Source organism: Lycium barbarum, chromosome 3 (genome assembly GCF_019175385.1).
Source record: "Lycium barbarum isolate Lr01 chromosome 3, ASM1917538v2, whole genome shotgun sequence".
Classification (NCBI taxonomy): Eukaryota; Viridiplantae; Streptophyta; class Magnoliopsida; order Solanales; family Solanaceae; genus Lycium; species Lycium barbarum.
In genome coordinates this window covers 17,480,876-17,492,899 of record NC_083339.1, presented here as the reverse complement: position 1 = coordinate 17,492,899, position 12,024 = coordinate 17,480,876, and the positions used below count along the sequence as shown (strand labels likewise).

At 35.6% G+C, this 12,024-nt stretch overlaps 1 protein-coding gene and 1 pseudogene across 1 annotated transcript; both read left to right on the top strand.

Moving 5' to 3' along the window:
• Positions 1–468: 468 nt before the first annotated feature.
• LOC132630594 (18.2 kDa class I heat shock protein-like) lies at positions 469–1,262 on the top strand. The gene has a single exon (XM_060346165.1). The coding sequence runs from the start codon at positions 581–583 to the stop codon at positions 1,058–1,060; it is 480 nt and encodes a 159-aa protein (XP_060202148.1). The 5' UTR covers positions 469–580; the 3' UTR covers positions 1,061–1,262.
• A 6,735-nt stretch (positions 1,263–7,997) lies between these two features.
• Positions 7,998–9,885, top strand: LOC132630421 (17.4 kDa class I heat shock protein-like; annotated as a pseudogene).
• The last annotated feature ends 2,139 nt before the right edge of the window (positions 9,886–12,024 follow it).

The following is a 12,024-nucleotide window of genomic DNA, read 5'->3' as shown; positions in this document are numbered from 1 at the left end:
TAATTTTCATGCCAGTTAAAAATATCGAGAAATTTTAGTACTTTTAATTTCTACTATGCATTTGTTGGTATGAAATGAATTTATTGGTATAGCTAATTTCAACTTATTTGAGATTCAAGCCTAAATTAAGATACTATTTAAGTTGAAATTGAAATGCCTAAGTTTAGAGGGTTGTTCATTTATGTTACATTTAAATTAAAAATATCAATTTTTAGACACTTAAAATAATATTTGAAGATTATTAATGCTGATTTTCTAACTATTTTTCCAGTGTGTTCGAGATAAGAAAGGTATTTAAGAAGTACTAAATTTATTTTAAAAAATTTCTGTCGAACTTTCTAGAATCCTCCTCTGTTTCCTATCCAATAATTAACCGACGAACATCCTAGATTACACTGGAACTTCACAAGTCTTTTGGATCATCACCCTCCAGTTCGAGACAAGCCCAATATAAATATCACAACCCCGTTGTTCTTTCATCATCATATAAGACAAATCAAACGCTACAATAGAAAGTCCAATTTCAAGCTTAATACAATATTCTCTGTTTTCTTCAATTAAAAAATAAAGAGTAAAGAAAATGTCTTTAATTCCAAGCTTTTTTGGTGGTCGTAGGAGCAACGTCTTTGACCCATTTTCTCTCGACGTATGGGATCCCTTTGAGGGCTTCCCAACTTCAAACACCATCGCAAATTTCCCATCATTTGCTCGTGAAACTTCTGCTCTTGCAAATGCAAGAATCGATTGGAAAGAAACCCCACAAGCCCACATTTTCAAAGTGGACGTTCCAGGGATAAAGAAAGAGGAAGTGAAAGTTGAAGTAGAAGAAGGAAGAATATTACAGATAAGTGGTGAGAGAAGCAGAGAGCAAGAAGAGAAGAACGATCAATGGCACCGTATGGAGAGGAGTAGTGGCAAGTTTTTAAGAAGATTCAGGTTGCCTGAGAATGTTAAAATGGGAGAAATTAAGGCAGCAATGGAGAATGGAGTGCTTACTGTGACTGTTCCGAAAGAAGAAGAGAAGAAACCTGGAGTGAAGGCTATTAATATCTCTGGTTAAAATTATCAACTACCAAGTGCTTTTTGGAAGTTCTAGTCTAATAATGTATGTGTGTTTTGTGGAGTCTTTGGTTGTTTAGGGAGTTTAAAGCTTTTAATTTGAATTTATATGTATGTATAATTGTCTACTCGTGGTTGTTGGTCTTCTTCTACATCTTGTTGTAATGATCAAGAGATTAATATAGTGAGTGAGTTTAATTTCATTGTCATTGAGTTAGGTTTTTATTGTTCCTCTCTTTTTCATTGTGTTAGTTTGCTTGTTATGCGAAATGATGCTCAAGGAAATATACTTGGATCAACTGAGGTTGAAGAGGTTGACGGGCTTGGGTAGTGGAGCTAGAAATGTATATAAGGAATTTAAAATATTATTTTGGAATTCTAAATTGTGATTTAAAGTAATTATCGAACCCTTTTAACCAATTTACTGTAATTTATTTGTTTCTATATCCTTTTTACGCAATGTAAACTGATTTTCTTGTCGAATATAATTCAATTCAACATCCTTTTTTTTAAAGCTAGTTTCTCCCCTACACCCTTGTGTAAATTGAGATGTTATGAGGTAAATTATGTGTCCTCTTACGACATCTTACGAATGGACTATGGACTAGCAAGTATTTTTTTATTTTTTCTCTGTTTTTCCACCCTGTTCCATGTTAGGAAAATGATCCTCGTGGTAATGTGCTAATTAATCAACTGATTTTTAAAAAGGCTGATCGAAGAAAACATGTATCAATTTGAGCTTGATCTTGAACTTATGTTAGATTTGATTTTGTTTGAATTGATTCGTCACGATACATGAACACTTTGATAGCCGTCACGAATAATAATTTTTTCACGAATAAGTGAATTTGATCTTGACCACTTTGGTATTGATCTGTCTTCATTTTTTCAAAAAAAAAAAAAAAAATCTTGAATGGTGTTTGATTTTTTTTGATCTTTGGATATTTGAAACTTGTAGAAGAATACTTACAGCTTATAGAAAATTTGTAGCGTTTAATTCATGAACTTTCTCTCGCTTCTTATTTGAATTTCGGTACCTTTTCTGAATTATCAGAACAACTATAGATAGTTGTAGACTAGAATAGTTGTGATAAGGGAAAATTCTTTGCACAGATTGAAGTTGACAAGACGATCTTTGACATGACGATTTTTGATTGTGACTTGTACACGTGACGCATTTTCATTAGCCTTTGAATTAACGTTTTCAATAATTTTTTATCTACTTTATAAAGAATAACTATTAGGTAGCACATATGTGTTCTGACTATCTATGATGAAGAAAGTTCAATAACAAAATTGTACATCCGTCATATGAAAAAGGAAAACACTAAAACTTTGAGGCCCATTAACGGAGTAGGAGAATATTGGCTCAGTTTACTAATGACAAGTCTGATTTCTAATATTTCATGGGCATTTTTTGACCAAATACTAAATGAAAGGTATTTTTGTTCTATTGTCAATATCTCAATGGCTTTTTTGGCCCTTTTCTATTTTGGTCCCTGTGATATAAAAATAAGCACATTTGACTTTTAATTAATTAAATGTGATCTTTTAATCCTTTTTATATGAAAAATATATATCCTTTTTCTCTTTTGTTGATGCCAAAGGAGGAGCACAAAGAAACTTTGTCAACTACAAAGGTATAGTTTTCAACTTCAAGTCGACTAGATTAAATTCTAATGAAACTTTAATATTGATGATAGTCGACTAAAACTCAAGGAAGTTGACTACAATTGTGACTCTTAAATTGTCACCATAAAGATGAAGATATTCTTATGGTTAAGGTTTTAACGATGATCAATATAATTGTTCAGGCAAACCTTTATGAAAAGCTACAAAGGAGAAAGAAAGCAGAATCAAAGCATTAAAGAAGGAAGCCACATATGGAAAGTCGATTTACTCATTTATGAAGTAAGTCTAGCCGAAATCAATGAAGATCTGCCAGCAAAGGACTTAATAACTCAAGAAGTCTTTCAGCAACAAAGGCGGAAAGAAATAAAGAAAAAACGGACAATTAATAAAGTCAAGAAAGCAATAAGGAAGAAGATTTCACCGCTTATTACGAAGCAAGATTTACGGAGACTTGAAGGTTGTCAAAGAAAACAAGTTTCAATGAGTTAATGACTGCTCAATCAACCAATCCAAAAGAGGAAAAGAGCAATTAAAGATCGCTGCAAAGCAAGACTAGAAGATCTCTCCAACACCATATTTTCCAAGACCGATACTCTTGGGTTGCCATCTCTGTCAAAGAGCCTAACTTCCCTCTTTCATCATCATGTGTGTTGACTGAATCTGAAGTGTATATTTAGATTATACAATTACTTAGTTGAGATAAGGCAAAGAGAGAGAGAATCGATTGAGAGAATTCAGATCTAGAGAGATGATTAATTGAGAAGAAGAAATATCATTTCATTGTGTATATAAATTGTGAGTACAAGAGGGTATATATAGATGAGTATATTCTCATCTTCAGCTAACTAACTCCAGCTAGCTATAGCTGTCATCCGACTCCACCTCTAACTACTTCAACTGATCATACTTAATTCTAACTGCACAATTAGTCAACTAACTAGTCAACTTAACTAATTCTCATACTCCCCCTCAAGCTGGAGGATGTAAAATGTTCAGTACTCTAAGCTTGTTGAATAGGTAAAAATGTTGTGCATGACCAAGTCCTTTTGTCAATAGGTCTGCCCGCTGTTCTTTGGTTCCAATATACTGAGTGTTGATCTTCTTTTCTTTGAGCTTGTCCCTCACAAAGTGGCAATCTATTTCTATATGTTTGGTTCTTTCAGGAAAAATTGGATTTGTAGCTATTTGCAAGGCCGTGTTGCTGTCACAATATACATCAACTGGTTGCTTGATAGGAACCCCTAGTTCTCCAAATAATCCAAGTAACCAAACAACCCCAGCAGTGGCTGCAACTAAGCTTCTATACTCTGCCTCTGTAGAACTCCTTGAGACAGTCTGTTGCTTTTTTGATTTCCAGGATATCAATGAGTCACCAAGCTTCACCAAGTACCCTGTCACTGATCTTCTGGTGTTTGGACAACTTACCCAGTCTGCATCACAAAGACTGTCAAGTTTCTAGCATCTTTGCTACTTAGAAGTATTCCCATTCCTGGACTTTTCTTTATATATCTCACAACTCTAACTGCTGCTTCCCAATGAGATACCTTTGGAGCCTGCATGAATTGGCTTAATGTTTGAATAGCAAACACAATGTCTGGCCTTGTAACTGTCAAGTATATCAATCTCTGGTATTCAGAGACATCTTCATACATCTCATCACCTGTAATTCCTGCTTCCTTGTCATATTCAGCAAATGTAAATTTTTGTTTCAGATCTATGGGAGTATATACAGGCTTGGCTGCTCCCAAACCCAAGTCTGACACTAGTTGAAGTGTATACTTCCTTTGGTTCAATAAGATGCCTTTTCTGGATCTCAACACCTCTATGCCTAAGAAGTATCTTGGCTCCCCAAGATCTTTAACTCTGAAACTTTAATGCAGTACTTCTTTGGTTTTCTGTACAATTGTTTCATCATTTCCCGTGATCAGCAAATCATCTACATAGATGAGTACAACTACAAAACTATTTCCTTCATGTTTTGTGAATAAGGAATAATCATGCAAGCTTTGCTTATACCCTACATCTGTCAAGGCCTCTGTAAGTTTGATGTTCCATTGCCTAGAGGCTTGTTTCAGTCCATATAGGGACTTACCAGCTTGCACACTTTTGACTCCCCCTGTCTCCTAAAACCTTATGGCATTTCTATGTACACTTCTTCATATAAATCTCCTTGCAAGAATGCATTGCATACATCCATTTGATATATGTTCCATCTTTTAGATGCAGCTAGTGCAATCACTGATCTCACAGTGACCATCTTGGCGACTGGTGAGAATGTTTCATGGTAGTCCAATCCTTTCTTTTGGTTGTAGCCTTTTGCTACTAATCTTGCTTTAAACCTCTCCACTTCTCCACTGGCTTTATATTTGATCTTGTATATCTATTTTGAACCAATTGCACACTTCCCTTTAGGCACACTGACTATCTCCCAAGTCTTGTTGTCCTCCAGTGCCTTAATCTCTAGTTGCATTGCATCTATCCATCTTTTGTCCTTTGATGCTTATGCAAAATTCTTAGGTTCTGTAAGAGTTGAAATGTTTGGCATGAAGCTTCTACACTTGGTGGAAAGGTTGTCATATGACAGATAATTATTTATGGGATATAGAACTGCTTCATTTGCCCTTTTTGGTATCACATAATCCTGATGCCATAATGGTTCCTTTGAGGCCCTTTCTGACTTCCTTCTTGTTGTACTTGATTCAGGTTCAACTGCAAGTGTAGAGGCTGGTGGTACATCTGCATCATTTTCTGCATGATTTGGTATAGCTGCTTCATCAACTTCACTAACATCTGTATGAGTTGGTAATACTGCTTCCTCACTGTTGCCATGAATTGGCACAGTAGTTGGCAATGCTGCTTCAGTATCACCAGTATTTTCTGCTGTGCCATCTAATTGTGCAGGACTGGAGTCAATGGGATCACCTTGAGTTGGAATTACACCTGTGCATACATCTAGTTCATGATCACCTATGTCACTCCCCCTATCAAGAACTAGAATTGATGTATCACTAACAATGTACTTCTGATAAAGGGAAAAATATGTTCTTTGAAAAGAACATCCCTGCATACAAAGAACTGGTTAGTAGACAAGTCCATCAGTTTGTATCCCTTTTGAGATTCTGAATATCCCAAGAAGATAGCCTCTCTTGCTCTTGGGGAAAACTTATCCTCCTTACTCAGTACAGTTGCATAGCATAAACACCCAAATACCTTCAAATGAGACAATGAAGGTGGCTTCCAATGTAACATTTCATAAGGGGTTTTCCCACCTAAAATATCTGTTGGCAATTTGTTTATCACATAAACAGCTGTAGCTACACATTCACCCCAAAATCTACTTGGAACTTGGGACTGAAATTTAAGAGCTCTAGCCACATCTAGAATATGCCTGTGTTTTCTCTCCACAACTCCATTTTGTTGTGGGGTGTAAACACAACTGCTTTGATGTAGTATCCCATAGGAAGCAAAAAGTTTAGTGGTGAGTTTGTTGAAAAATTCTGTCCCATTGTCTGTTCTAACAACTTTAACACTACCATTGAATTAAGTTTGCAAAAATACCAGAAACCTTTTCAAAACAACAATCACATCACTTTTCATTTGAAGCAAATGCAACCAAGTGTATCTGGAATTATCATCAACAATTGTCAAAAAGAAATGCTTTCTATCATGAGTAGGGAGCTTATAGGGTCCCCATACATCCATGTGTAAAAGATGTAAAGGACTACTGCTCTTGTTACTACTTCTGGGAAATACAAGTCTGCTTTGCTTAGCTAAAGGACATATTGGACAGTCACTATTAATAGCTATATCTATCACTTTATTCTGAAAAAGCTGTACATTCTTCATGGTACTAGTAGAGGCATGTCCTAATCTCTTGTGCCATAGAGTTCCATCTTCCACAGTTCTCTGTGTAGTCACATTTGATACAAACTTCCTTCTTTGATTTGCTCTTTCATCCTTGATGATGTATAATCCTCCATTCATCTTACCAATCCCCCTCACCTTGCCACTGTAAAGGTCCTGAAATATACCAAAATCAGGGAAAAATGTGGCAGAGCAAGTGAGTTCCTTTGTTAGTTTTGAGATGGACAATAGATTAAATTTGAACTCTGGTACATACAGTACATCTTTTATTTCCATATCATCTAATATCTTTGGATTTCCAAAATGTGTTATATTAGATTTTTCTCCAGTAGGACCTAGGTGCACTTGTTCTCCTTTATTTGTATTCAATTCATTTTTGTTCTCTAGCACATCTAGATTGGCTGTAATATGATGTGAAGCTCCAGTGTCAACAATCCATTCTATACAAGGTAAATCAGTTACTAGTGATACTGTAATACATGCCATGTTAACCTGATGTTCCTCCAAGTTAACTTGTTGTCCTGCTCCTTCTTTGTTCAACAAGCTTACGATTTGTCTGTATTGGCTCTCTGAGAAGAAATGTCCATCTCTAATAGCATCAGATCCACTCCTTCCTATTTCTTGTGCCCTTTGTGTTTCATTTCTGTAATAAGCTCCAACAACATTGGCTGTGTATTGTTTTTTGTGAAAATCTGATGGATATCCCACCACCTTCCAGCATTGATCCTTCGAATGTCCTTTTTTGTGACAGCCTTCACACATTAAGTAAGGCTTTTTACCCTTATAAGGCTGTCCTCTTCCCATTTGCATAACCATAGGAGGATCTCCTCTTCCTGCTCCTGTGACCAAAGGACCTACTCTTCCTCTTCCTGCTGCCATGACTAAAGGATATTTCCTTCCTCCTAAAGCTGGAAATGGACTTGATCTTTGACTCTCATCCTCTACAATCATTGCATATGCCTGGTTCAGAGTCAGTTCAATTGTTTTAAGCAAAATTTGTCGCCTTGCCTGATCATACGATTCATTCAATCCACTGAGGAATTGCATTAGTCTCTGCTGATGCAGATATTCAACATACTCTTTAGATCTAGGACATCCACAATTAGGCGATGGAGTCATTGCATCAAACTCAGCCCAAAGCTCTTTCAATTTCGTAAAGTACACCGACACTGAATCTGTACCCTGCGATAATGTTGCTATTTCTCTGTGTAGCTGAAACATTCGAACTTGACTCACTTTGTCAAATCTCTCTCTTAGATCTTCCCAAACCAGATGAGCATTTGAAGCATACACTATTCCAATAATTAGGTCTTTTGACACATTGTTCATGATCCACGAGAGTACTACAGCGTTGCAGGTTTCCCAATGCTCATGTAATTCCTCTTCGTATGACTCAATATTACATGTGCCAGTTACGAACCCTAATTTCCTTTTAGCTTGTAATGAAAGCTTCATTGAATGACACCACAATCCATAATTTTCAGAGCCTTTTAGCTGAATTGGAATTGACACAGATCCTGGAGAATCAAATGGATGCAAATATAATGGATGTGTGTGATCAATTTTCTCAAGCATTTTCTCTGTAACTGGGTTCTCTGTAATCGTATCTCCCGCCATTGATGAATTCTTCGAAAATGATAACCTAATTTCTCAAATTGCAAATCGAAACTGCTCTGATACCATGTGAGTTGACTGAATCTGAAGTGTATATTCAGATTACACAATTACTTAGTTGAGATAAGGCAAAGAGAGAGAGAATCGATAGAGAGAATTCATATCTAGAGAGATGATTAATTGAGTAGAAGAAATATCATTTCATTGTGTATATAAATTGTGAGTACAAGAGGGCATATATAGATGAGTATATTCTCATCTCCAGCTAGCTACAGCTGTCATCCGACTCCACCTCTAACTACTTCAACTAATCCTACTTAATTCTAACTGCACAATTAGTCAACTAACTAGTCAACTTAACTAATTCTCACAATTTTCATCATAAGCAACAAGAAGTTTTCAGACAAATCAAGCACTACAATCGATAGTCTAATACATCCTCTATTTTCTTCAATTAAACAGGAAAAAAACGTCTTCGATTCCAAGCTTCTTTGGTGGCCGTAGGAGAAACATCTTCGACCCATTTTCACTCTATTTATTCGGCCCAAATTCCTCTGCTCGTGAAACCTTTGCTTTTGCAAATGCAAGAATCGATTGGAAAGAAATCCCAGAAGCCCATGTATTCAAATTGGATGTTCTAGGATAAAGAAAGAGGAAGTGAAAGTTGAAGTCGAAGAAGGAAGACTATTACAGATAAATGGTGAGAGAAGCAGAGAACAAGAAGAGAAGAACGATCAATGGAACCATATGGAAAGGAGTAGCGGCAAGCTTCTAAGGAGATTTATGTTGCCAGAAAATGTTAAATTGGGGGAAATTAAGGCAGCCATGAAGAATGGAGTGCTTCCTGTGATTGTTCCAAAAGAATAGGAGAATAAACCTGAAGTGAAGGCTATTGCTATCTCTGGTTACACATATTATTACTCCTACCTAGTGTTTTTTGAAAGTCCTGGTCTAATAATGTATGTATGTGTTGTGGAGTCTTTGGTTTATAGGTGAGTTAAAGGCTTTTAATCTGAATTTACATGTATGTATAACTGTCTATCTTTTCTACCTCTAATTGTAATGATCAAGAGATTAATATAGTGAGTGAGTGTGTTATTTCACTGTCATTTAGTAAGATTGTTTTATTGTTTCTCTATTTCCCATTCCAGTTAGATTGCTTCATATGAAATGATGCTCAAGGAAATGTGCTTGAATCAACTGGGATAAAAAGGTTGATGGACCTGTAGACAGTAGCAGAGTCAAAGATTGAATATATAGTTTACGAAAAAGGGTCAAAAATGTCAATTTTTTCACATTAAATTTTCCCCTAACGTTATTTTCAAGCTCAAAATTGTCTCTCCGTTAATGGAGAAATTATGTCATTTAATTAAATTTTAATTAAACACTTGTTTGTTGGTTCAGATAAAATTATGAGGAAATGCAAGGTGAAAAAGGAAGAGTATTACAGATAAGTGGTGAGAGGAGTAAAGAGCAAGGGAGAAGAACGATCAAGAGAAGAAGAGGAGAAGAAGCCTGATGTGAAGGTCCTTGTCTAATAATGTAAGTGTTATTACCTTCCATTGTAATGATCAGGAGATTGATGTAGTGAGTTAGTATTATTTCATTGTCATTTAGTTAGATTTTTACTGTTTCTCTCTTTGCCATTGTGCTAGTTTGCTTGTTATGCGAAATGATGCTCAAGGAAATATACTTGGACAGGATCAACTGAGATGAAAAGGTTGACGGGCTTGGGAAATTGCTAATTATCCTCTAATAGAGAAGGTACAGGTATCAATTTGAGCTTGATCTTGAACTTATGTTTGATTTGATTTTGGTTTGAATAGATTCGCTATGATTCACAAACACTTTGATGGCCGTCATGAACAATAATTTTCTCACGAATAAGTGAATTTGATCTTGAGCACCTTGGTATTTGATTTGCCTTCAGTATTGAACGTCTTGGTGTTTGATTTTTCTTTGTTCTTGATCTTCAGATATTTAAATTTGTAGAGGAATGCTTGAATGCTTGCAGCTTGTAGAAAACTTGTAGCATTTGATCCACGAGCTCCCTCTGACTTCTTATTTGATGTAATCTATCTCGACAATAAAATAAAGTTAAAAAAAGGGATACATAAAACTTGGAGGTTCGTTTACGGGATATGGGAATATTGGGTCAGTTTACTAATGATGAGTCCGATTTCTAATAGTTCATGGGCACTTTTTGACCAAATGCTAAATGAGGGGTATGTTTGTTCTATTTCTTAGCTCGATTATTTGAAAATATTTCATAGTTTAAAAATAAAAGTTACCAATGGTGAACGGTGAAATAGTCTATTAGGTGATATAAATAAAAAATGTAAATATTCCATAAAGTAAAAACCATCGGGATGTTAGCCCAGTAAAAAAATGGAAAGTATATTGATTATATTATTAATAAATAGGTTTTGAAAATGTTTAAACAAATAAAAATAAAAGGCGGTGAGCGTAACATCATTAAACACAGGAGGAAATAATGTTACGAAGAGAAACTTGAGTAAAGTCTTATAAGTCATCAGTATTTATTGGGCCAAAATGGGTCAAAATAGTTGGTTATAACAAACTTGTTGACTTGACCGAACAAGTCGCACTTGAAATGACCCATCAATTTATTGGGCCAAAATGGGTCAAAATAGTGTGACTCGACTGATTTTTTTTTTAATTTAAAACTCGTCCACTAAAGCTATTTTATTAATTATCAAACGAGAGTCTCAAAATAAATAAAAGAAAAAAGAGTCCTACTTCTAGAAAGAGAAAGAAAACAACATAAATGAAAACCAAAATTGGTACTCGTTCTTAATGCCGACGAGAATCAAAGTGCTATCATTCTTAGAGTTACTATAAAAAAACAATCCGTTTGGTGGATAATGTGGGTACGAATAACTCGGTTGTAGGTGGATAGTTAATCGACAAAACTGGGACTAACACAATGAGCAGTGGCAAGAGGTGAAAAATCTGAACGATCATCATCATGGGGGGGGGGGGGGGGGGGGAGGGGAGACGAAACAGTGTGAAGGAATTGGGCTACTCCACCACTGTCTGCTTCCATTATTCTTTGATCTCATGTCAGTGTACGAAAAATTCCCATGTGGAACCCTATTAGCAAAATTATACTTTTCATGACTGAACATGAAATTTGGGGGTGAATTTTCCAAAGAATTTACAGAATTCTTCGGATTGGTCTTTAATTTTTGTAAATTCTGATCGATTATCGTTTCATAGCATATTCATCACCAGAAACAACAGAAAGTCCTTGTTTCTTGGCTATTTGATGATTATTAGATCTAATTGCTGAAAGAGTTGTACCATTTTCCATCGCATCGGCCCGGTCTTGCCGATCAACTATGCACTAACGCCGATATGTAGTCGTATTTTTTACTGAATGAGTAGTTTATGATCTTGCAGTTGCCAAAATGAGTGGTTTTAACATGAATTTCAGGTAATAAATCATAACTCAATATGTCGAATATCATAAAAAATTTCATCTAATTTTTTTAATTACTATTTATATTTGGATTGCATTTCGATCTGTCGGGTCACAATGTGACCAGTTTTGACCCGATAAATTGATGGTTATTTCAAGTGCAACCTGTTCGGTCAAGTCAACAAGTTGGTCATAATGAAATTGTTTAAACTTAGTCGAGTTAAACAAGTTACTAAAAAAATGAGTCAATTTTGCCATCTCTAAATTTACAGGATTAAAGAGGAGGTTCTTGTCCACCCTTACGTAGCGTGATACCCTTCTCACTTATTGTTTGGTTACTAAATGAAAAATCAAGCTTTATTCTCTTCTCATTAACTATATGTTGGAAAATGCTTTAGATCCCTCTAGTCTTC